General features: G+C 44.4%; 1 protein-coding gene, 1 long non-coding RNA gene and 2 pseudogenes across 3 annotated transcripts in view; 2 read left to right on the top strand and 2 right to left on the bottom strand.

Annotated features, from left to right (window-relative positions):
• MROH8 (maestro heat like repeat family member 8) overlaps positions 1–25865 on the bottom strand; it is a 72295-nt gene that overhangs the window by 33461 nt on the left and 12969 nt on the right. Inside the window, exons 5-11 of one of the 2 annotated variants that reach the window (XM_032295007.1) lie at positions 22783–22862; positions 21601–21745; positions 20279–20374; positions 17273–17377; positions 9618–9753; positions 5637–5761; positions 2843–2995 (exon numbers count right to left, since the gene is read on the bottom strand). In XM_032295007.1, the coding sequence (XP_032150898.1) occupies positions 2843–2995; positions 5637–5761; positions 9618–9753; positions 17273–17377; positions 20279–20374; positions 21601–21745; positions 22783–22862 (840 nt within the window). The remainder of the gene's footprint in view (positions 1–2842; positions 2996–5636; positions 5762–9617; positions 9754–17272; positions 17378–20278; positions 20375–21600; positions 21746–22782; positions 22863–25865) is intronic. The other variant, XM_032295008.1, reaches the window with a different exon arrangement.
• LOC116562723 lies at positions 365–24624 on the top strand. The gene is made up of 5 exons (XR_004274077.1): positions 365–377; positions 14831–14841; positions 16002–16005; positions 17280–17286; positions 24532–24624. It is a non-coding gene; the product is annotated as an uncharacterized LOC116562723 (long non-coding RNA).
• On the top strand, positions 10030–10286 carry LOC116562722 (annotated as a pseudogene).
• LOC116563071 lies at positions 24530–24648 on the bottom strand (annotated as a pseudogene).

The following is a 25865-nucleotide window of genomic DNA, read 5'->3' as shown; positions in this document are numbered from 1 at the left end:
ACTGAGGATATTGTGGCCATTTCTGAAAGGTCCTGGGTGGGGGTGACTTTTTTTAAAGATAGGGTCTTGCTCTGTTGTCTAGTCTGGAATGCAGTGGCGCAAACACAGCTCACTGCAGCCTTGAACCCCTGACCTCAAGTGATCCTCCCACCTTAGCCTCCTGAGTAGCTGGGACTACCGGCGCACACCACCACACCCAGATAATTGTATTTTTGGTAGAGACAAGGTATCTCTATGTTGCCCAGGCTGGTCTTGAACTCCTGGGCTCAAGTGATCCTCCTGCCTTGGTCTCCCAAAGTGCTGGAATTACAGGTATGAGTCGCTGTACCCGACTCCTACGGGGTGACTTTTAAATTAACTGTTCATTATTTTTTAAAGTTTCTGATGAAAACTACTTAAAATATATATCTGTATGTGTGTATACACATATAAAGAATTTGGAAGGATTTATAATCAAAGCTGTCTATAATGTGCTTTTGAATGATAGAATATTAGATTTTTTTGCTTCTATATTTTTTCTAATTTTTCCTTAATAATGATGTATTGATTTTATAACAAGACAAACTAATAAAAGTGTTGCAAGGAAGCTGGGCTTTTTCCATGGTGACTCTGAGAATGGCAGTGGACTCCTTACCTCTCTTCTTCCCAGAGATGTCCATCAGGCTCAGGTAAGGGAAATAGGAGCCACTGGGCTTTGGTCCAGTTCTCTGCTTGGACCACTCTTCTCACCCACAGATGCACAGGTTCCTGTCTCTGTGGAAATGTCAACTTCTCAGAGAGGCACACCCCAACCACTTAATATAAAATGGCCATTAGCAGCACCAGTAGGCTAGGCATGGTGGCTCACACGCCAGTAATCCCAGTACTTTGGGAGGCTGAGGTGGATGGATCACTTGAGGTCAGGAGTTTGAGACCAGCCTTGCCAACATGGTGAAACCCCATATCTGCTAAAAATAGAAAAAATTAGCTGAGCATTGTGGTGGGTGCCTGTAATCCCAGCTACCTGGGAGTCTGAGGTGAAAGAATCACAGGAACCTGGGAGGCAGAGGTTACAGTGAGCCGAAATTGTGCCATTGCACTCTAGCCTGAGCAACAGAGCAAAACACTGTCCCCTCCTCCAAAACAAACAAACAAACAAAAAAAGAACAAAGCATTTGGCTAACAAACACAAGAGTACATTTATTTACCGGGGTTTTTGGGAAAGATTTTTTTCCCGGAATAAAGACATTAAAAGGAAGCAAACATCTTTCTTCTTTCTGGACATAGTCTATTCTTCTCAGAATGTCCAAAATTGCCCTGACTACCCTATGACCACATGAACAGACAAGGCAGAAAGATGAAGAAACCCCTGGGTCTTTGATAACCCAGTTGAATCACTGAATCAATCCTGGAAAATACTCTATGTCCAGACTTGTTATGTGAGAGGATAAACCCTTTGGTTAAGCTTCTACCTACTGGGTGTTCTAGCTGCTAGAGGCAAGCAACTGATACAAGTGCCCAGCTCACCATGCTCTTATCCTGTCATTCTTTTTGCATCTTTGTTATTTTAACAGGCTAAAATAAAGGGTGATCATCATTTTTTTGTTGTTGTTTTTAAAATTTGTTTTTTATTTGTTTCTGTTTTTTGAGACAAGGGCTCCCTCTGTTGCCCAGGCTGGAATATAAAGGCATGATCATGGCTCACTGGACTCAAGCAATCCTCCTGTTTCAGCTTCCCAAGTAGCTAGAAACACAGGTGTGTGCTGCCATGCCTGGCTAATTTCTAAAAATCTTTTTGTAGAGATGGGGTCTCACTATGTTGCCCAGGCTGGTCTTGAACTCCTGGGCTCAAGCAAGCCACCTGCCTCGACCTCCCAAAGTGCTGGGATTATAAGTGTGAGCCACCATACCCGGCTGCTTCTCATCATTATTAAATTACTTTTTATTTGTACCCAAGAACAATATGCACACGATTTAAAAAGTCCAGTGGTATTTCAAGAGGCTCTCCTCCCTCTTCCCCAGGTCTGCTCTCCAGAGACAACTACTTTCATCCCTTTTATCTCTTCCTGCATGGCCTTCTTTATTTGTAAATTACATAATTATATAGGTATTTCTTGATGTGTTAATTTTAAATACATTTAGATAAATTCTCTTAATTTTAAGATTTCTAAGTCTGCCTCCTTCTAGGGTCACTTACGGCTTTTTATTTACATTTATTTATTTATTTATTTATTTTGAGGCAGGGTCTCACTTTGTTGCCCAAGCTGGAGGGCACTGGCGCAATCTCAGTCACTGCAGCCTCTGCCTCCTAGGTTCATGGGATTCTCCTGCCTCAGCCACCCAAGTAGCTGGGATTGCAGTGTGAGCCCCCGTGTCTGGCTAATTTTTGTAGTTTTAGTAGAGACAGGGTTTCATTCTGTTGCTATGGCTGGTCTTGAACTCTTGAGCTCAAGCCATCTGCCTGCCTCGGCCTCCCAAAATGCTGGGATTACAGGCATGAGCCACCATGCCCAGCCACTTACAGCTTTTTAAATCTTGATACCTTTAATCCATCTGGATGAGTCTCTAAATTAAAGTCACTCTCATATGTGTTAGTTATATCTCCCCAGAAAAACTCTACTCGTCTAGGAAATATGGACCACATCTTAGATAAAAAACAAAATCTCCCTCCCTAGTTACATACACAGTGGCTGTTTGGTGTATGTTTGAATGGGTATTTGTGACTAAATAGACTAAGCCTTTGACCCTGTACCTATCAGTAGTTGTTCTCAGCTCAATAGGATAAGCAGGGACCTCAGTAGCTACAGGAATGAAGAGGTCTTACTGGCTTTTTGAACGCAGGAAATGGCCACTGAAAGTTTACCTTCTCAAATCGGGACTCTGCATTTTTTGCCAAAGTTAGCAGTAATTCTCCTGCTGATCGCTGGGTGCAGGGATGTTTCAGGTTTCTCAGGGTATCAAATGTAGTCATTACAAACTGGAAGAGCTCATTGGAATCAAGAAAACCTTCAAAAATCTGAAAAGATGAGGAAAATAAACTTCCAAGAAATATGGAAATATGGTATGATAGTGCCCTGAACAAGGACTTGATTCTAAGTTTACAATCAGAGAAGTGGACAAAGATGTACAATGCTGATTTGAGTCTTGTGGTTTTGTTTTGTTTTTGGAGATAGCGTCTTACTCTGTCATCCGGGCAGGGGCACAATCATGGCTCACTGCAGCCTCAACATCTTGGGCTCAAGTGATCCTTCTGCCTCAGCCTTCTGAGTAGCTGAGGCTACAGGCACGTGCTACCACATTCTGCTAATTTAAAATTTTTTTTTGTAGAGACAGGGGTCTCACTATGTTGCCCACGCTGGCCACAAATTCCCGGCTCAAGTGATCTTCCTGCCCCCAGCCTCTCTAAGTGTTGGAATTATAGGCTTGAGCCATGCACCTAGCCCAGTCTTGTTTACAAAGGTGAAAAGGTGGAAGCAACCTAAATGTCCACTGCTAGCATCTGTGCATGGCCTTTTGCTGCTCTGACATGAAGGCTGGAGTATAGCGGTGCAATCACAGCTCACTGTAGCCTGGACCTCCCAGGTTCAAGTAATCCTCCCACTTCAGCCTCCTGAGTAGCTGGGACTACACGCGTGCACCACCATACCCAGCTAACTTTTTTATGTGTAGAGCTGAGGTCTCGCTATGTTTCCCAGGTTGGTCTTGAATCCTGGGCTCAAGTGATCCTCCTGCCTCAGCCTCCCAAAGTGCTGGGATGAGAGGGGTGAGCTACTGCACCCAGTCTGCTGCTCTGATGTTTAGAAAGAAGCTTTATTGGCCAGGCGCAGTGGCTCACATCTGTCATCCCAGTACTTTGGGAGCCTAAAGTGGGAGGGTCACTTGAGCCCAGGATTCGAGACTAGCCTGGGCAATATGGTAAAACCCTGTCTCTACTAAAAATACAAAAATTAGCTGGGCATGGTGGTAGATGCCTGTAATCCCAGCTATTTGGGAGGCTGAGGGAGGAGAATCACTTGAATCCAGGAGGTGGAGGTTGTAGTGAGCTGGTATCGTGCCACTGCACTCCAGCCTGGGTGACAGAGTTAAACTCCTTCTCAAAAAAAAAGAAAAAGAAAGAAAGAGTCACACTTTTATAAGAGTAGGACTAAAAAAAAAGCCCTAATGTTACACAGCTGACAGGTCCCCAGGGATAACTAAAATGGCTTGTCAGGAGACAACATACTAAAAGAATATGTCATTCTGTTTCTCATTGCATTTGGCAGTATATAAAGTCCTTCATATGATTATAATAGGTACAATCTACTGGGCACTTAACTGTGACAGGCATTTAGCAAAGCATTTTCCATATGCTATCTCATTAATTAATTAATTAATTTTCATTTATTTATTTATTTTTGAGGTGGAGTTTCGCTCTTTTTGCCCAGGCTGGAACACAATGGTGTGATCTCGGCTCACTGCAACCTCCGCCTTCTGGGTTCAAGCAATTCTTCTGCCTCAGCCTCCTGAGTAGTTGGGATTACAGGCATGTGCCACCACACCCAGCTAATTTTGTATTTTTAGTAGAGATGGGGTTTCTCCATGCTGGTCAGCCTGGTCTCGAACTTCCGACCTCAAGTGATCTGCCCGCCACGGCCTCCCAAAGTGCTGGGATTACAGGCGTGAGCCACCACGCCCAGCCTCATTTAACCACAACTGAATTGTAAACAGTGTAAATTATAAAAACCGTCCCAATTTTACAGATCGCCATTGTACAGATGAGAAAATTGATGTACAGAGAGACTAAATTACTTGATACTTTTGACCCTACATGAGTAAGAGCTGTAGGTTTTTCTTATTTTCCCCTACCCACTAGCATGCCTGGTACCTAGTGGATGTATAAGTATTTATTGAATAATGAATAACTAGATTAATTTTAAAATGTCTGGCTTGTTGGATCAACCATACTCTCTGGCAGCTCCTTTTTGTGACCAGCATATAGTTTTGCAAGAGGCTGGCAATTATTAATAGTAGGAGCAGAGCTGGTATGAAGTGAAATCCAGGGATACTGGCCTCAATGGCAGGTTGACCTTACCTCCAAACTAAGAGGGCAAAGTGTATAGGAGCCAGGGATGTAGTTCCTTGTCTCCAAACTATGGAATGTTTTGGGCCACATTCCCTGGACAATTGTGTATCATTTTGTTTTATGTATGTATGTATGTATGTATGTATTTATTTATTTATTATTTCTTGAGTCGAAGTCTTGCTCTGTCACCCAGGCTGGAGTGCAATGGTGTGATCTCGGCTCACTGCAACCTCCACCTCCCGCGTTCAAGAGATTCTCCTGCCTTAGCCTCCCGAGTAGCTGGGACTATAGGCATATGCCACTATGCCTGGCTAATTTTTTGTATTTTAGTAGAAACGGGGTTTCACTATGTTGGCCAGGATGGTCTTGATCTCCTGACCTCGTGATCCGCCCGCTTCGGCTTCTCAAAGTGCTGGGATTACAGGTGTGAGCCACCATGCCTGGCCAGTTTTATTTTATAAGAAATGACCAGAACTTTTTCCAAAGTGGTTTTTACTATTTTACATTTTTATGAGTAAATGCAGGAGACTTCTGGTTGTTCCCCACCCTCGCCAACACTTCCGGCCGTGATTATAATTTCAGCCATTCTGATTACCTGGGCAATTCTGAAGGGACAGCTGTAGAAGCATTTAACAGCAGAGCTAGAGAGCTCCAGGAATTCTCGAAATTTTGTCAATGCCCTTTTCAAGTTTTGCTGATTTTTCTTGTCACGAGTGGTATCTGGAAAGAAAATATAAAATATTAATACTTTCTGGCTTCTTTTTTTTCTTCTTGATTTTACAGGCCTGGTTGATCTCCAGTTTAAAGTGAATCCCAAGGTCGCACTCTTCTTTATCACTTGAACAAAAAATCCCTGAAGGATGGAGTGTGTGTTCATCTGAAGGCTGATTTATTTTTCTTTTCTTGTGGAGCAATATATAAAAAGAGCCAAAAGAAAAAACAAAGAGGAAGTTGAGGCAGGCGGATCACTTGAAGTCAGGGGTTTGAGACAACCCTGGCCAACATGGTGAAACTCTCTACCAAAATTTAAAAAATTAGCCAGGCGTGTTGGTGCTCTCCTGTAGTCCCAGCTCCTCAGGAGGCTGAGGTGGGAGGATCCCTTTAACCCAGGAGGTAGAGGTTGCAGTGAACTGAGATCATGCCAGTTCACTCCAGCCTTGGTGACAGACCCTGTCTTAAAAAAAAAAAAAAAAAAAGCAAAAGCAAAGAGCTTTTTGCAAGAGCAGAGCATTTGAGTGATTTGTGAATACAACCAAAGTGTGCTACCTCATTTCCCCGTTGGTGAGGAATTTTGAGGGGGTCTCCCTATAAAGCTTACGTTTCCAGAAAAAATTGCCCAACTTTATACTGTGTATGATAATTCTGATATCAGAACTCTTCATCACATGTCCAGTTTTGCTGATCATTGAGAATGCCAACGCTACTTGTAGTGTCTTGTTTTTCTCATGTTTTATGGTGATCTCATGTTTGCTGGAAATTTGTAGATGGAAAATTTATCTTTGAGCCCTTGGCTGAGGAACTCTCTCTCCAACCAGAAAATAAGCTCCCTGGGGGAAGGCATCTTGTCTGTCTCGTCTACTGATGCATCACGAGAACAATAAATGTTTCATAAATATTTGCTGAATCAACAATCAACTATTTCTCTGGCTGTTTATCTGGTAGACATTGCCCATACTCAGAGGTGCCCAAAGACAGGACAGCTGCTTTGGGAAGCATGGAGCTTCCTCATCCATGTAAAGCACAGACCCAGGCAGAGCCACTACAGTTGTGCATAGCTTAGCAATGGGTATATGTTTTGAGAAATGCCCCATTAGGCTATATGTTTGTCCCTGCACAAACATCACATAGAGCATAGTTGTTTTTTTTTTTTTTATATACGGTGTCTTGCTCTGTCACCATGCTGGAGTGCAGTGGCACGATTTCGGCTCACTGCAACCTCTGCCTCCTGGGTCCAAGTGATTCCCCTGCTTCCACCTCCCATGTAGCCGGGACTACAGGCACATGCCATGGTGCCAGGCTAATTTTTTGTACTTTAGGAGAGATGGGGTTTTACCATGTTGGTGAGGATAGTCTCAATTTCCTGACCCCGTGATCAGCCTGCCTCGGACTCCCAAAGTGCCAGGATTCAGGTGTGAGCCACCTCGCGTGGCCGGTGCTATACTTTTTTATGACTGGCAGTGCAGTAGGTTTGTTTACACCATTATCACCACAAACATGAGTAATGTATTGTGTCATAATGTTATGATGGCTATGATGTCACTAGGTGACGGAAAATTTTCAGTTCAGCTGGGCATGGTGGCAGACACCTGTAGTCCCAGCACTTTATGAGGCTTAGGCAGGAGGATTGCTTGAGCTCAAGAGTTGGAGACCAGCCTGGGCAACATAGTGAGACTTTGTTCCTTTTTTCTTTTTCTGAAACGGTGTCTTGCTCTGTTGCCAGGCTGGAGTGCAGTGGCGTGATCTCAGCTCACTGCAACCTCCACCCCTTGGGTTAAAGCGATTCTCCTGCCTAAGCCCCGAGTAGCTGGGACTACAGAGGCACACCACCACGCCCAGCTAATTTTTGTATTTTTAGTAGATATGGGGTTTCACCATGTTGGCCAGGATGGTCTTGATCTCTTGACCTCATGAATCGCCCATCTTGGCCACCCAAAGTGCTGGGATTACAGGCGTGAGCTACTGTTCCTGGTGGAAACTTCATTTCTTAAAAAAAAAAAATAAGGCTGGGTATGGTGGTTCACGCCTGCAATCCTAGCATTCTGGGATACCAAGGCAGGCAGATCACTTGAGGTCAGGAGTTTAAGACCAGCCTGGCCACATTAAGTAACATTTGGTAGAGATGTAAAACCCCATCTCTACTAAAAATACAAAAATTAGCCAGGTGTGGTGGTGGCCGCCTGTAATCCCAGCTACTTGGGAAGCTGAGGCATGAGAACCACTTGAATCTGGGAGGTGGAGTTTGCAGTAAGCTGTGATCACACCACTGCCCTCCAGTCTGGGCAACAGAGTGAGACTTCATCTCAAAAAAAAAGGCCGGGCACGGTGGCTCAAGCCTGTAATCCCAGCACTTTGGGAGGCTGAGGCGGGTGGATCACGAGGTCAAGAGATCGAGACCATCCTGGTCAACATGGTGAAACCCTGTCTCTACTAAAAATACAAAAAATTAGCTGGGCACGGTGGCGCGTGCCTGTAATCCCAGCTACTCAGGAGGCTGAGGCAGGAGAATTGCCTGAACCCAGGAGGCGGAGGTTGCGGTGAGCCGAGATCGAGCCATTGCACTCCAGCCTGGGTAACATGAGTGAAACTCCGTCTAAAAAAAAAAAAAAAAAAGGAAAAGAAAAAGAAAAATTTCAGCTCTATTCTAATCTTATGTGACCCTTATTATATACATGATTAGCTATTGGCTGAAATGTCATTACATGTGCATGAGTGTACTTGATAGGGATAGAGTAGATTGAGCTTCAAACACTGCAGGGATGCTGCGTTAGATATCCTCTCAAGTCCCTTCTAAACACAGAAGTCAATGATTCATTCCTTGACCACACTGGCCCTCTGTTTTTCAAACTCCTCAAGCTCATGCCTACCAAGGATCCTCTCCTTAGCCATTTCTTCTGACTAATACACTTTTCTTACCTCTCTAGCTGGAAAATTGCTCCTTATTCTCTGGATTACATTTTCTGAATCCTGCAACTAGATTTGATTCTTACTCATGGGCCCTGTAATTTCTCTTCATAAGGAAATTAATTTTCCTGCATCCTCGACCTCCTGGACTCAAGTGATTCTCCCTTAGCCTCCTGAGTAGCTGGGATTATAGGTATACTTCACCATGCCAGCTAATTTTTAAAATTTTTTGTGGAGAAGGGGTTTTGTCATGTTGCCCAGCATAGTCTTGGGCCCAAGTGGTTCTCCTTCCTTGGCCTGGCAAAATGCTAGGAATACAGGAGTAAGCCACTGCATCCAGCCTTACTGCCACTTCTGACCAAACTAAACACTCTAGTTTGTCCACAGGGCCACATGTTTAGCCACTCCCTGACTATGCAGATGGATGACAATGATAGGTCTGATCCAGTGTTAGGATTCTAATTACTAAGTCAGCGTTGCTTCATTTCTGCCTATGGACCATGTATCTTTCTCCTTATGAACTACTGTAAAAAGCCTTTCTAGGGCCGGGCGCGGTGGCTCAAGCCTGTAATCCCAGCACTTTGGGAGGCCGAGGCGGGTGGATCACGAGGTCAAGAGATCGAGACCATCCTGGTCAACACGGTGAAACCCCGTCTCTACTAAAACTACAAAAAATTAGCTGGGCATGGTGGCACGTGCCTGTAATCCCAGCTACTCAGGAGGCTGAGGCAGGAGAATTGCCTGAACCCAGGAGGCGGAGGTTGCGGTGAGCCGAGATCGCGCCATTGCACTCCAGCCTGGGTAACAAGAGCGAAACTCCACCCCAAAAAAAAAAAAAAAAAAAAAAAAAAGCCTTTCTAGAACATGGGGACCGAGTGAGTAAGGAGGGCTGGTGCTTATGTTGTGCTGGAGAATTAATTCACTCAGGACCTCGCGGCCTTCAGCAGTGCCTTACACTTCAGCCGCAGGGTGATATCCAGCAGGTAGTGAATGCCCTCTCCAGCCTCCTTGGCCACCTTTTCCTGTGGGTCCCCACAGAGCAGTGCCATCAGAGCCACCAGGTGTCCGAGTCTTTGGAATCGCAGTGGAAGCTTAATTGAAAAAGAAAAAGAAAAGTGTCATCAGAATACACATGCATTTAGTGCCTTCAATTTGAATTGTTAAGAATTAATCCCAATTCTACTCCCAACTCAAGAAAGTGCAAGGGTCACAATCAGCCTGTGGATCTCTGTAGGGTTCATATTAACATGGGTGGACACGGTATAGCCAGCAGATGGTATTATTAATAAATAGGAAAATTCTAACCTAAGTAAACAATCTGAAAAATGAAAAAGCTTTGTGCATAAAGATGTTAATTCTATTCCTCCTCTCTTCCTTTCTCCGCCATCGTGGTGTGTGCATACTCCGTTTCTCGCCATGTCTTCTCACAAGACTTTCAGGATTAAGCGATTCCTGGCCAAGAAACAAAAGCAAAATCGTTCCATTCCCCAGTGGATTCGGATGAAAACTGGTAATAAAATCAGGTACAACTCCAAAAGGAGACATTGGAGAAGAACCAAACTTGGTCTGTAAGAAATTACACATGTGATGGCACACATATTTATGCTGTCTGTAGGTCACAGTCGTGTTACCAAATCAAGCTGAAAAATGTCACCGCCATCTGGAGAAGTTTGAACAGTTTCCTTTCTGTATCTGTTATGAAGGCATTAGTACAACGCACAGTGTTTCCATTATTCATGTTAAAAAAAAACAACAAGGTTTTGGTTGCCTGGGTTCAGTAATAAATATGTGAGACCTTTCACTTCTAAAAAAAAAAAAAAAGATGTTAATTCTAGCACTGTTTTTATTTTTCCTTTCTCTTTTATTTTTTGAGACAGTCTTGTTCTGTTGCTCAGGCTGGAGTGCAGTGGCACAATCTTGGCTCACTGTAACCTCCGCCTCCTGGGTTCAAGCAATTATCCTGCCTCAGCCTCCTGAGTAGCTGGGATTACAGGCATGTGCCTCCAACGCTGGCTAATTTTTTTTGTATTTTTAGTAGAGACAGTGTTTTACCATATTGGGCAGGCTGGTCTTGAACTCCTGATCTTGTGATCCACCCGCCTCAGCCTCCCAAAGTGCTGGGATTACAGGCATGAGCCACCGTGCCTGGCTTATTTTTATTTTTTAATTTTAATTTTTGTGAGCACAGAGTAGGTTTATATATTTGTGGGATATATAGATGTTTTGATACAGGCATGCAATGTGTAATAATCACATTATGTAAAATGGAGTATCCATCCCCTCAAGCATTTATCTTTTGTGTTATAAATAGTCCAATTATATTCCTTTAGTTATTTTAATTAATTTTTTTTTGAAATGGAGTTTTGCTCTTTTCGCCCAGGCTGGAGTGTAATGGCTTGATCTCGGCTCACTGCAACCCCCGCTTCCTGGGTTCAAGCGATTCTCCTGCCTCAGCCTCCTGAGTAGCTGGAATTAACAGGCATGAGTGACTGCACCCAGTTAATTTTTGTATTTTTAGTAGAGATAGGGTTTTGCCATGCTGGCCAGGCTGGTCTCAAACTCCTGACCTCAGGTGGAGGTTACAGGTGTGAGCCACTGCACCCGGCCAATAAATGTACATTTAATATTACTAAATAAAAATATATTAAAATTTTAATATCAAAAAATTATTAATGCACAAGTAAATAATTTTTGACTATAGTCACCCTGTTGTGCTATAAAATATTAGGTCTTATTCATTCTAAAAATTTTTTTGGTATCTATTAACCAACCCCAGCTCTCTCCAACCCTGCCACGACCCTTCCCAGCCTTTGATAACGATCCTTCTATTCTGTGTCTCCATGAATTCAATCGTTCTGATTTTCAGATCCCACAATATGTGAGAACATGTGATGTTTGTCTTTCTGTGCCTGGCATATTTCACTTAGCATAATGACCTCCAGTTCCAGTCATGTTGTTGCAAATGACAGGATCTCATTCTTTTTATGGCTGAATAGTCTCCACTGTATGTAAGTACCATATTTTCTTTATGTGTTCATCTGCTAATGGACACTTAGGCTGCTTCCAAACTTTGGCTATTGTGAAGAGCACTGCAACAAACGTGGGAGTGCAGATATCTCTTCGTATACTGATTTCCTTTCTTTGGGGTATAAACCCAGAGGTGGTCTAAAGAGCACACTTTGGGCTGAGGGTGGTAGCCCACGCCTGTAATCCCAGCACGTTGGGAGGCTGAGGTGGGCAGATCACCCGAGGTCAGAAGTTTGAGACCAGCCTGACCAACATGGAGAAACCCTGTCTTTACTAAAAATACAAAATCAGCTGGGCGTGGTGGCACATCCCTGTAATCCCAGCTACTAGTGGGAGGCTGAGGCAGGAGAATTGCTTGAACCTGGGAGGTGGAGGTTGTGGTGAGCTGAGATTGTGTCACTGCACTCCAACCTGGGCAACAAGAGTGACACTCTGTTTCAAGAAAGAAAAGAAAACAAAACAAAACAAAAAACCCCACACACACTCTGGAAATAACTGCATGACAATAGTAAAGAGAATTATGGTACAGCCAGTCTATGAATGCAACCATTAGAAACCAAGTATCTGGCCAGGCGTGGTGGCTCAGGCCTGTAATCCCAGCATTTTGGGATGCCTGGGGGGTGGATCACGAGGTCAGGAGTTCAAGACTAGCCTGGACAACATAGTGAAACCCCATCTCTACTAAAAATACAAAAAATTAGCTGGGCGTGGTGGCGGGCACCTGTAATCCCAGTTACTCGGGAGGCTGAAGCAGGAGAATCATTTAAATGGGAGGTGGAGGTTGCAGCGAGCCAAGATCATGCCATTGCATTCCAGCACAGGTGACAGCGCAAGACTTCATCTCAAAAAAAGCAAAAAAAGAAAGAAGGAAATCACGTATCTAAGGAATTTATAATGTGTTGTTCTGCTAAGTTAAAAAGCTGAATGCAAAGTTGAGATATAGCACTTAATTCTATTTATAAAATACTTTCATTAATATCCTGCTTTATTATGGAAAAAAATCCATGTAAGGTAGCTGGCAAAAATCATACCAGAAAAAAAATATAACCTTAAATAAATACCGGAGAAAACTGGATAAATTAAAACATTGGCTGGGTGTGGTGGTTCACACCTATAATTCCAGCACTTTGGGAAGCTGAGGTGGGCAGATCATTTGAGGTTAGGAGTTCGAGATCAGCCTGGCCAACATGATGCAACCCTGTCTCTACTAAAAATACAAAAAAATTAGCTTGGCATGGTGGTACATGCCTGTAATCCCAGCTACTCAGGAAGCTGAGGCAGGAGAATTGCTTGAACTTGGTAGGCGGAGGTTGCAGTCAGCCAAGATTGCACCATTGCACTCCAGCCTGGGCAATAGAGTGAGACTCCATCTCAAAATAAATAAATAAAAATTTTAAAACAAAAAATAATAAAAATAAAAAAATAAGGTGGAAAAGTTAAATGAAGTTAAGAATGTGGCTGGCATACAGAATACGTAATCATCATTTGCTTCAGGCAGGCCACGGAGCAAGGTTCTGCACTTTCTCATGGCTAATGTAAAGGTACACACAATGATCCATATAACATGATTCACACTGTCCTTAAGATAAGAAGCAACTAGCCATGCAGAGGAAGCACAACTTCCTAGGGTTGAGACAGAAAGAAATTTCTTCTGTGGCTCTACGGAAATAAGACATAGAAATATATACATATATATATATATATTTTGAGATGGAGTTTCACTCTTGTTGCCCAGGCTGGAGTGCAATGGTGCAATCTCAGCTGACTGCAACCTCCACCTCCTGGGCTCAAGCAATTCTCCTGCCTCAGCCTCCCAAGTAGCTGGGATTACAGGCATGAGCCACCACGCCCAGCTGATTTTGTATTTTTAGTAGAGATGGAGTTTCTCCATGTTGGTCAGGCTGGTCTCAAACTCCTGACCTCAGGTGATCTGCCCGCCTCGGCCTCCCAAAGTGCTGGGATTACAGGCATCAGCCACCTCGTCCGACCAAGACATAGAAATATTGTGAACAGCCTTTGCAACCTATTTACAGTAAACACAGCAACACACAAAGCTGTATAACATCCTGAATTCACTGATATAACCTTCGTTTATTCAGTCAATAAATACAGTGTCAGTTATGTGCCAGGAACTATGACTGGCGCTGGGGTTATAAGCAGTGAACACAAGAGAATATCCCTGCTTGCGGAGGTGATGATCTAGTTGGGGAAACACCAAGTAAACAAAATAAATATGTAAAATGTATCATGTATCCAACGATGATAAATGTCACAATTAACAAAAATTCAGGGAAAAGGGATAACAATTGTTATTTTAGGATAGTCAGGGAAGGCCTCACTAATATTGAAATGAGAGATTGAGCCATGTAGATATCTGGGAGAAGAGTATTCCGGGCAGAGAGAATGGCAAGTGCCAAGGACTGAGATAGGTATGTTTGGTGTTTCTGAGGAACCATGAGTGGGTCAGGTTGGCTGGAGCAATGTAAACGAGAGGGAAAGAAATAGGAAGTAGATGAAGAATGGGCCAGAAGGTGTGGCAACCTGAGAACACTGTGAGTGAGGATTCTGGCTTTTATTGAGCAGAGAAGGGACATGAAGTGACTTACATTTACGCAATAACATTTAATTGAGCATCAACCACATGGCAGATTCTGTGCTAGGCAGGCACTGGGGCTACTGTGGTGAACAAAACCAGCATAATTGCTGGGCGCAGTGGCTCATGCCTGTAATCCCAGCACTTGGGGAGGCAGAGGTGGGGGGACTGCTTGAGCCCAGGAGTTTGAGACCAGCTTGGGCAATATAGTGAGACCCCCATCTGTATAAAAAATAAAAAAATTAACCAGGTTTGGTGGTGGGCACCTGTAATCCCAGCTACTAGGGAGGCTGAGGCAGGAGAATCACTTGAACCCAGGAGGAGGAGGTTGTAGTGAGCCAAGATTGTGCCACTACACTCCAGCCTAGGTGGCAGAGTGAGATTCCATCTCAAAAAAAAAAAAAAAAAAAAAAAGAACCAGGAGGGGCTGGCACTATGCAGAGCTAGGGAAGGTCACTCCAAGCAGAGAAGGCAGCAAGTACAAAGGCCATGAGGCAAGAAGAGTCTTACGTGGGAAGAAGCAGAAAGGTGGATGCCGTGTGGTTAAGTCAGAGGACGGGTGTAGAGAGGCAGGCAGAGCTACATCAGACACGACCCTGTATTCTAAGAGCAGTTTGGAAATCACTGGATGAAACAAGTGACACGGGGAAAAAAAAGAAAATGAAGAAAAATAAAGAAAAGATAAGGGAGAAAAGCAAAGAAACAAAAACAAAAGCAAGAATGACATGGATCTGAAGAGGATGCCTCTGCTATGTGTGGAGAGCAAACTGGAAGTCCCCCCCCCAACAAACTCATGTACCAAAAAGAACTTGGAAGGGGCCAGGCACAGTGGCCCATGCGTATAATCCCAGCACTTTGGGAGGCCAAGGCAGGTGGCTCACTTGAGCCCAGGAGCTCGAGACCAGCCAGGGCAACATGGTGAAATCCCATCTCTACAAAAAATACAAAAATTAACCAGTTGTGGTAGTGTGCGCCTGTAGTTCCAGCTGCTAGGGAGGCTGAGGCAGGAGGACTGCTTGGGCCATGATCATGCCACTGCACTCCAGCCTGGGTGACAGAATGAGATCCTGTCTCGAAAAAAAAAAAAAAAAAATCCAGAAGACTGTACCACACCACATTCTGCACATTCTGGATGTTCACAGACCCCAATGGGACCTAGGTTAACCACTCCCATATTTGCAACACTATTTTTTTTTTTTTTTTGACAGAGTGTTGCTCTGTAGCCCAGACTAGAGTGCAGTGGTGTGATCTCGGCTCACTGTAGCTTTCACCTCCCAGGTTCAAGCGACTCTCCTGCCTCAGCCTCCTGGATAATTGGGATTACAGGCACCTGCTACCATGCCTGGCTAATTTTTATATTTTTAATAGAGACAGAGTTTCACCATGCTGGCCAGGCTGGTCTCAAACTCCTGAGCTCAAGTGATCCACCCACCGCGGCCTCCTGAAGTGCTGGGATTACAGGCTTAGCCACTGCACCCAGACCCATATTTGCAACTCTCTCTAGGAAAAACATACGCTAAGGAAGGTCACCAGGACCTGGAGAGAGAATAACGTACAGGAGGGAATCATCTGAAACTCTATTCTTTAGTCTGTAGCCAAAATTAGAGGTTGAGGGTTGTGGAAGGAAGAACAACGCATTGTTGGTATCAAAATAATAGGGCAGTCAGTGACGGCCAGAAAATACTTGCTTTCGTTCACTAAAGAGAAAAAAGAAAATAGCATAGTTGGAGGGACTGCACTTACTTTAATAAGTTTGGATATCTTTTCAATGTGAGAAATAAAGGACTGACTGGAATGCAGTCCTTTTAAACATGACTGTTAGAATATTTGTATCAGGAACAAATTATTTTCCTTCTTGTGTTTTGGGCAGGAAGAAAAAAGAGAGGAGAGAAAAGAGAAAGAAAGAGAAAAAGAGAGAGAGAAAAAAAGTAAGAAAGAAAGAAAGAAAAAGAAAGAAAGAAAGAAATGAAAGAACAGATTATCTAAGGAAAATTTTGGTATAAGCACCATTCCTACCCTACCAGCCTCTCTTCCAGTTCCCAGGCCTTATTCTGCAAGTCGGAGAAATGAAGTGTGGGGACAGGAGACGCACCAATGGCTAGAAAACCTGCTCAGATGGAAAAAGGAGTAGACCCAGGAAAGAGGAAAAAAGTTTTGAGGAATTCTTGTTAGGAGTTATGGAGAGGATTCTCAATGGAGAAGTGAGTGCATGAATAAAGGAGAAGTTGTTTTTAAAAGAGATATGGCTAGGTGCAGTGGCTCATGGCAGTAATCTCAGTGCTTTGAGAGGCTGAGACAGGAGGATTACTTGAAGCCAGGAGTTCAAGACCAGCCTGGGCAACAAAGTGACACCCCGTCTCTACAAAAAATTTTAAAAATTAGCCAGGTGTGGTGGTGCGTGACTGTAGTCCCAGCTACTTGGAAGGCTGAGGCAGGAAGATTGCTTGAGGCCAGGAGTTCAAGGCTGCAGTGAGCTATGATGGCGCCACTGTACTCCAGCCTGAGTGATGGAGCAGGACCCTGTTTTGCATAATCATCATCATCATAATGAGATGCCATATGGACAGGATTCACAACTGAGAAGTGAGAGAGAGAAAGAGAAAAATGAAGATCTGAAAAGAGGTGCCATAGCACCATTCTCTTTGAGTTGCTGGGAGATAATTAAGTTGATTTATTTCAACCTGCCTGTTGGACTCAAATATAGCACTATACAGAGATTAGGCAACCGTGGCCCTCAGGCATTTTCAGGTTACATTTACTGTATCATGTCTCAGCTTCTATGCTAAGCAATTGGGATGCAAAGATGAATCAACATAGTACCTGGCCCCAAGCTACTTAGGAGAAGGGCAGATATGAAGATGATGCTAAGCACTATGATGCTGTGACAGTCCATGAGCATGAGGGGGACACAGGAGCAGTCTGGGGAGTCCTAAAGAGGAGGGTAAATAGGTAGTGGGGGAACGGTTTTGGATTTTTACAGGGCTGCTCACCTCCAAGCTGAGATGTCTGGATAAGCACTTCAGAACTTGAGCCATGCTGGCTGTGGCCCGTTCCCGCTCATGGTCTTTGACTGACTGTAACCAGGGGTTCATGTGCTGTGAGAAATAAAAGGAGGCTAACTGGTTTATCAGGAAGATTTGGGGTATCATCTTTATTGTGTTTAGAAAAAAATGCAGAGAGAGAAGCTCCAAGCTGCTACCAGGTCTGAAAATACTTTGCTAAATACTATGATAGCTCGAGTTGGAAATGAAAGTGGTAGAATGATAAGCAAGGCACAAAGACCTAGGCAGTGGGTGATTTGGCTGCTACATAGGAGCTTCTTTTCTTTTTTTGAGATGGAGTCTTGCTCTGTGGCCCAGGATGGAGTGCAATGGTGCAATCTCAGCTCACTGCAACCTCAGCCTCCCGGGTTCAAGTAATTCTCTTACCTCAGCCTCCTGAGTAGCCAGGACTATAGGCACCTACCACCATGCCTGCTAATTTCTGTATTTTTGTGGAGAGGGGATTTTACCATGTTGGCCAGGCTGATCTCAAACTCCTGACCTCAGGTGATCCATCCACCTTGGCCTCCCAAAGTGCTGGGATTACAGGCGTGAGCCATTGCACCTGGCCAGAGCTTATTTTCCCTTCAGCCCAATTCTTCAATTAATTTTTCTGTACTTCTGAATGGTTTTAGCCCTTTCAAATCTGCCTTAAAAAGAAATAAATTTAACAACATACTATTAATATTGAAGAATTATGAGAATAGCCAGGTGTGGTTGCTCATGCCTGTAATCCCAGCACTTTGGGAGGAATTACAGATTGCTTAAACCCAGGAGTTGGAGACCAGCCTGGGTAACGTGGTGAAACCCCATCTACCAAAAAATCCAAAAATTAGCTGGGCATGGTGGCGTGCACCTGTAGTCCCAGCTGCTTGGGAGGCTGAGGTGGGACGATTGCTTGAGCCTGGGAGGTGGAGATTACAGTGAGCTGAGATCGTGCCACTGTACTCCAGCCTGGTGACAGAGTGAGACCCTGTCTCAAAAAAAGAAAGGCTTGAATTAAGCTATGAAGGCAGGAAAGTACAAAGTACAACTGAATAAAGAGGAGAAACCCAATCTGGCTGGTATGCTAATGTACAAATAGAAGAGGAATGAGAAATAGTAGTAAGGTCAGTTAGGACAAGAATAAATGCCCATCAGAGCATTTATTATTTGTTATTATTTATCATTTTTCCCTTCATCCCAATTCTTTAATTAATTATTCTGTACAGAAGCACAGAAAATGAGCTAGAAAATAAGCTCCTGGGCTGGATGCAGTGGCTCATGCCTGTAATCCCAGCACTGTGGGAGGCTGAGGCAGGTGAATCAAGAGGTCAGGGGTTCAAGACCAGCCTGACCAACATGGTGAAACCCCGTCTCTACTAAAAATACAAAATTAGCTGGGCACGGTAGTGCACGCCTGTAATCCCAGCTACTCAGGAGGCTGATTCAGGAGAATTGCTTGAACCCGGGAGGTGGAGGTTGCAGTGAGCTGAGATTGCGCCACCGCACTCCAGCCTGTGCGACAAAGCGAGACTCCATCTCAAAAACCCAAAAAAAAAAAAAAAAAAAAAGGAAGAAAGAGAGAAAGAAAAGAAGCTCCTTTAGCAGCCAAACCACCTGACTGCCTAAGTCTTTGTGTCTTGCTTGTCAGTTAGGACAAGAATAAATGGATCATAGGGTGCAGATGATTAATAATAGCTTAAAGGGTTATCCCTTTCTGGGATATTTGCACCTTAAAAAAGGGTAAGAAAAATAAAAGTAAAATAACAACAACAACAACAAAAAAGGGCAAGAGAGCAAGATACCTGAACCACAGTGAAGGAATTCCAACGAATAAATCTCTAGTGATGGAATGGCATATACAGAATCAGGTGCAGGTCAGAGAAGTTGGTTATTATGACCTTTGAGTATCATCTGGTAGGAAGCTGCTTATTTACTAACTCTTCTTTTTTCATTTGTTTTTGAGAAGAAGCCTTGCACTGTCACCCAGGGTGGAGTGCAGTGGCACAATCTTGGCTCACTGCGACCTCCGCCTACCAGGTTCAAGTGATTCTCCTGCCTCAGCCTCCCAAGTACCTGAGACTACAGGCATGTACCACCACGCCTGGCTAATTTTGCCTTTTTAGTAGAGACAGGGTTTCACCATGTTAGCCAGGCTGGTCTCGAACACCTGACCTCAAATGATTCACCCGCCTTGGCCTCCCAAAGTGCTGAGATTACAGGCATGAGTCATTGCATCCAGCCTTAGTAACTCTTGAGGCTGACTCTTCCCTCATCACTGAATAAAACCCTTCTATATTAGTAAGGAATAATACTGTTAAAATTTTTTTTGATACAGAGTCTCTGTCACCCAGGCTGGAGTGCAGTGGTGCAATTGCTGCTTACTGCAACCTCCGCCTCCTGGGTTCAAGTGATTCTCATGCCTCAGCCTCCCGAGTAGCTGGGATTACAGGTGGGCATCACCATGCCTGGCTAATTTTTGTATTTTTTTTTAAGTAGAGTCAGGGTTTTGCCATGTTGGTGAGGCTCGTCTTGAGCTCCTGGCCTCAAATGAGTCACCCGCCTTGGCTTCCCAAGGCAGAGGTGGGAAGATAACTTGAGGCCAAGAGTTCGAGGCTGCAGGGAGCTATGATGGTGCCACTGCACTTCAGCCTGGGCAACAGAGCAAGACCCTGTCTCTGAAAATAAATAAATAAACGATTGAAGGCCATTTATTCAGTATTTTCAGTAATTATTATCTCCATGTAAACGTGAAGAAATGTGACTCTGAGAGAGCAAATTCCTTGCAGAATTTCTAGCAGAACTTATAACCAATGAATGGCAGAGTCAGAATTTGAACCCAAGCCTCTGACTCAAAGTTGATAGCTGATACTCTTTACTACATTGCCTCTTACAACTGAGTCCTTCCACACTTTCATCTCCCACTTTCACCAGTTAATAGAATTTCTCATTCTCCCTTGATATCTTGTTTACCTTAATAATGGTGTCAAGATTTTCCAAATGTGGGTCTTTTACCACCAAACTCTGGAGCATCTCAAAGAACGCCTGAAACGTCTCCCTGTAAAGACACTGAGAAGGCACAGGATCAGCGATGCTCCCCCATCTCATGTGAAGTTCCCCTAGCATGGGATGCTTTGGAGGCTCTTCTGATCCTAAGACTTTACTCAAAGTTGCAGAACCAGTGTAAACGTACTGGTAGACAGTTTGCGGCATGAGATAAAAGGAATACATCTTCATTTCAAATGGATGCCTTGGCATTAGAGGGATCACAGCTGACTGAGTCTTACTACATCTGGAAAATTGCTTAAGAGTCATTATCAGATTCTTTTATTTTTTATTTTTTGGGATGGAGTCTCACTCTGTCGCCCAGGCTGGAGTGCAGTGGTGCGATCTCGACTCACTGCAACCTCTGCCTCCCAGGTTCAAGAGATTCTCCTGCCTCAGCCTCCCAGTAGCTGGGATTACAGGCGCCTGCCACCATGCCTGGCTAATTTTTTTGTATTTTTAGTAGAGATGGGGTTTCACCATGTTAGCCAGGATGGTCTCAATCTCCCGACCTCGTGATCTGCCCCCCTCGGCCTCTCAAAGTGCTGGGATTATAGGCATGAGCCACTGCGCCCAGCCAAGATTCTTTAAAGTTGACTTGTGACTCTTTCTGACATCTTGAAACAGAGGGCAATAGAGTCCTCTTGTGTAACTGCTTTACCAACCAGTTTCTTAGCCACTGAAGAAGAGATCAAGGCCTGTGTGTACTCTTCCCTCTGCTTGAAAGCTTTCTCTCCAGATACACCACAAACCTTCTCTCTTCTTCCAGTTATCACCCCATCATGAAGGCTTTACCCGACCACCCATGCGCCTCCCAACCACAGGGCTCTCTATCCTGCTCTTCCCCTGCTTTATTTTTTTTATAACACTTATTATCAGCTGACATTTTATATTTATGTATCAACAGTTTGTCTCTCTGCACTAGGATGTAAGCTCCTTGAGTGGGACTGTGCTGCTGTATTACCACTTCTTATCACGTTTGGCATATGGTGACCCTTAAATAAATGTTAAGCATACAAATGAGTGCTCCCACCTTATTTTAAAGGCAAAAGGAAGGAAAGAATAGATGAAAAAGGAAAGAAGACAAAATGAAGACTTGAAAGAAGCTATCTTCTAATTTAACCACCTATTTTATTCACCAGACTTGGCTTATGGTTTTTGACTAGTTTCAAAAAATCAAATGCACTCTCAAAAGGCCAAGATCAGCTGACCCTGTGGATGGAAAGTGGTTAAAGCAAAGCGTGAGTTACCTCTGTGTTGCAGGTCCCATTGGGCACGATTTCCCGCATCTGGGTAAGAGTCCTTACAGAGGGCAGAGTGATTATACTCCTGGTGATAAGACTGAACAACTCGGCTCGATCTTCAGAGCCAGACAGCAAATGGACATCTTGGTAACTAAGAAAAGACAGTTTGGGAACAGCAAGCTGGGAAGATGGTTTGATTTGATATTGATAAGCACAGAGCAATGGAACTAAAAAGGAAAGGGAAGACAGGCCAGTGCACTGTTCTGTTGGGAGAGATAAATGGCATGGCTTGTCGGTCTGTTCAGATAAATCTCACAAAAGGTTAGAGGAAGAGTTTCCCCCCAAGTAGTTACTGGAGTAATATCCTTGCAGAGCTCCCTTCAGTTCAACCACAGAGGGAAGCCTACTACAGCCTAGTGTGGTAAGCCACAATTTTCCAAAGCATATTCTGCTGAATGTTCATTTGGGGAATCATGGGTTGAATCTAGTCAAAAAACTTTTTAACTGCAAGACTTCTCAGGACCATTGATCAGCTTAATCACTGCAACACAAATCTCTGACAGGTAAACAGCAGGCAGCCCTTCTAAATTTCTTACAAGTCGGAACTCTAAAGTTATGTGGCATATATGGGAGTAACTTCCTACCAAATATACTTGGGACAAAACTCAACTCTAAAGAGATTCTAGCAAGGGTTTTCAGATATGGATAGTAGCATATGTGAAATCAAAGTTCTTATGCAAAAACATGGATTTGGCTCCGCTTTTCTAAATAAACCGTTTTCAAAAATTTAAAATATGGATCATGGCCGGGCATGGTGGCTCACATCTGAAATCCCAGCCCTTTGGGAAGCCGAGGCGGGTGGATCACCTGAGGTCAGGAATTCAAGACCAGCCTGGGCAACATGGTGAAACCCCATCTCTACTAAAAATACAAAATTAGCCAGGTGTGGTAGTGCACACCTGTAATCCCAGCTATGCAGAAGGCTGAGTGAGGCAGGAGAATTGCTTGAACCCAGGGGCCGAGGTTGCAGTGAGCCAAGATTGCGCCATTGCACTTCAGCCTGAGTAACAGAGCGAGACTCCGTTGCAAAAAGAGAAACAAAACAAAAACAAAGGGTCATGTCAGTTGGACCTGGCATTGGCCCTGAGAGGAACCAGGATTCCCCTGTAAGGGGCATGTGAGCATCACCTGAGATCAGATATGGTGACAAAGACCTCCGGGTGCACAGGACTTAACAGAGAACACAGGTGCTCCTCTTGTACCAGTACCTGCAATGACAGAAAAGAACTTGAGAGTTGAGAAAGTACCCATTCATTAGGCCACTGGCCATCAGAGACTGGGTGGCCTGCAAGAACCACAGCAGGTCCTTCTAGCCAGCCCTGCTCTGAGGCCCCAGACGACTGGCAGCAGGACAGTGGAGGGTCAGGGGTTTATTCTCTTAAGCCAGACCCCAGACCCTGGCTCTGTCTCTACCAGCTGTTTGAGCTGACACAAATGATTTTTATTTTATTTTATATTTTGAGACTCGCTCTGTTGCCATGCTGGAGTGTAGTGGCACAATCTTGGTTTACTGCAAACTCTGACTCCCTGGTTTAAGTGATTCTCCTGCCTCAGCCTTCTGAGTAGCTGGGATTACAGGCCCCTGCCACCATGCCCAACTAACTTCTGTATTTCTAGTAGAGATGGGGTTTCACCATGTTGGCCAGGATGATCTCAATCTCCTGACCTTATGATCTACCTGCCTCAACCTACCAAAGCATTATAGGCGTGAGCCACCATGCCTGGCCCTACTGACACAAATTATTTAACCCCCTTGTGCCTCGGTTTCCTCATCTGTAAAACCATAAAACAGTAATACTTAACATTCATGGGGTGGCTGTGAGTACTCACTGAGCAAACTCATGATACCTAGCAGCCCTGTGTAATTGTTAGTGTCTGTTATTCATCATTTTTATCACCAGTAATTATTTCTAGTTTAGGCATTCTAAATCATCTCTCCACTAAACCAGCCATCTCTTCGATCATGTCTAATATTATTCTGAGTTACTTGTCCTGGAAAAAGAATAATTTTCCAAATTACAAACTGGCAGAGGGAAAGCTGCCTTGCTGTGCTGGAAAAACCTGTGGAGTGATAAGCGGGGGCTTTAGAGCTGGACAGTCCCTGGGCTGAGTACTGGCTTTGCCGCTCACTCACTGTGCGGGCCTGAATGTGTCATTTAACTCCCTGTGCCTGCGTTGCCTTATCTGTATGGAGAAAATGAGCTGATGTAAATGACTTTAGCTGGCTGGGCACGGTGGCTCACGCCTGTAATTCTAGTACTTTGGGAGGCCGAGGTGGGTGAATCACTTGAGGTCGGGAGTTCAAGAGCAGGTGCCTATAATCCCAGCTACTCAGGAGGCTGAGGCAGGAGAATTGCTGAAACCTGGGAGTCGGAGGTTACAGTGAGCTGAGATCGTGCCACTGCACTCCAGCCTAGGCAAAAGAGCAAAACTCCCTCTTTCCACCATCTTTCCGCGCTGCCACAATGGTGTGCATGAATGTCCTGGCAGATGCTCTCAAGAGCACCAACAATGCCGAAAAGAGAGGCAAACAAACGCCAGGTGCTTATTAGGCCGTGCTCCAGGAGGGAAAATCCTGGGATTCTTTTTCTAGGGATGTAATACACATATTTACAAATAAAATGCCTCATGGACTCTGGTGCTTCTAAAAAAAAAAATAGCAAAACTCCATCTCAAAAAAAAAAAAAAAAAAAACTAGCAGAAGCCTGGCTGGACTGTCCAACAGGCCTCTCTGGGAACTGTCCCCAGCCCATAGAAATGGGCACCTCAAAGCCATGTGTCTGCTAAGTCCCATTGGCCACAGCTCATCTGTCCCAGAGTAGACACCAAGGTCAATTAGATTCTTTTTTTCTTTTTTTTTTTCTTAATCTTATTAAGCCTACAGCACCCGGTATTCCCAGGTGGTCTCCCATCCAAGTACTAACCAGGCCCAACCCTGCTTAGCTTCTGAGATCAGACAAGGTCCGGCACGTTCAGGGTGGTATGGCCTTAGACGGTCAATTACATTCTCTCTGGAATCTGGAATTGGGACAAAGAGCTTCAATCTCAGTCTGGATGATCTTCTAAAGGAAAAAAAAAATTAAAATTTGGAAGCACTGGTCCCTACAGATAAGGCAACTGAGAGGGCCAATTTTGGGGAGAGAAGATGGGGGAGAGGAAGACAGAGAGAGTAGAAATGGAAATTCACACAAGGGAACAAAAATAAGAGATGGAGAGAAAGCTAACCTTGAGTACGTGGAAGGTTTTTATTTTCTAGATTCATTCCCTTCCTGGGTCAGGCTGCTCCTCCTGTCAAGGGGTCCTGGGAAACAATCAGCCATCCTTAGAAAAAACCTCACCTTTTGTGTTTCAGGGGCTTCTAGAGGATTTCTCTTATCTTTAATAAAAAAGACCTCACTAGGAACTTAGGATGCAGGCTGGGCACGGTGGCTCACTCCTGTAATCCTGGCACTTTGGGAGACTGAGGTGGGCAAATCACTCGAGGTCAGCAGTTCGAGACCAGCCTGGCCAACATCGTGAAACCCAATCTCTACTAAAATATAAAATTTAGCCAGGCATAGTGGCAGGTGCCTGCAATCCCAGCTATTTGGGAGGCTGAGGCAGGAGAATCGCTTGAATCTGGGAGGTGGAGGCTGCAGTGAGCTGAGACAGTGCTGTTGCACTCCAGCCTGGGCAGCAAGAGTAAAACTCCATCTCAAAAACAACAAAAAAACTTAGGATGCAGTGAGTGCTTAATAAACACTACAAGGTTCCCTTTCTTGCCCCTTTCTGAGTTTTTCTTCTTTTACTTTCCAGCTCTGGTCTGACTTAGATCTTGCTGGTAGGCTGCTGCTCTCTTTCCTTATTTCCTCAAAGAGCGCATGTATTTTTGTGGCTTTACAGTCTGGAAAGGACAAAGCCTAAGACTCTGTCTTCAGCCCTGATAGCTCTCCCAGGGCTCTACTTGCCCGCACCCAGTTATCTCAAGGGCACAACCACTAAAATCCCCATAATTTTGGCATTAAAGTCAGTTCATTGTGATCCCCCTACAAAGAACACAACATCACCCTAATCCCTCCTTCCTTCCTTCCTTTATCCCAGTTACTATGACCTACCTTCCTTCCTTTTCTCCCTCCCTCCCTCCTCCCTCTCTCTCTCCCCTCCCTCCCTCTCTCTCTCCCCTCCCTCCCTCTCTCTCTCTCCCCTTCCTCCCTCTCTCCCTCTCCCCTCCC

The sequence above is a fragment of the Sapajus apella genome, unplaced genomic scaffold (genome assembly GCF_009761245.1).
Source record: "Sapajus apella isolate SASKATOON/1434 unplaced genomic scaffold, GSC_monkey_1.0 scaffold33, whole genome shotgun sequence".
Taxonomy (NCBI): domain Eukaryota; kingdom Metazoa; phylum Chordata; class Mammalia; order Primates; family Cebidae; genus Sapajus; species Sapajus apella.
This window is presented reverse-complemented; position numbering and strand designations above follow the sequence as displayed.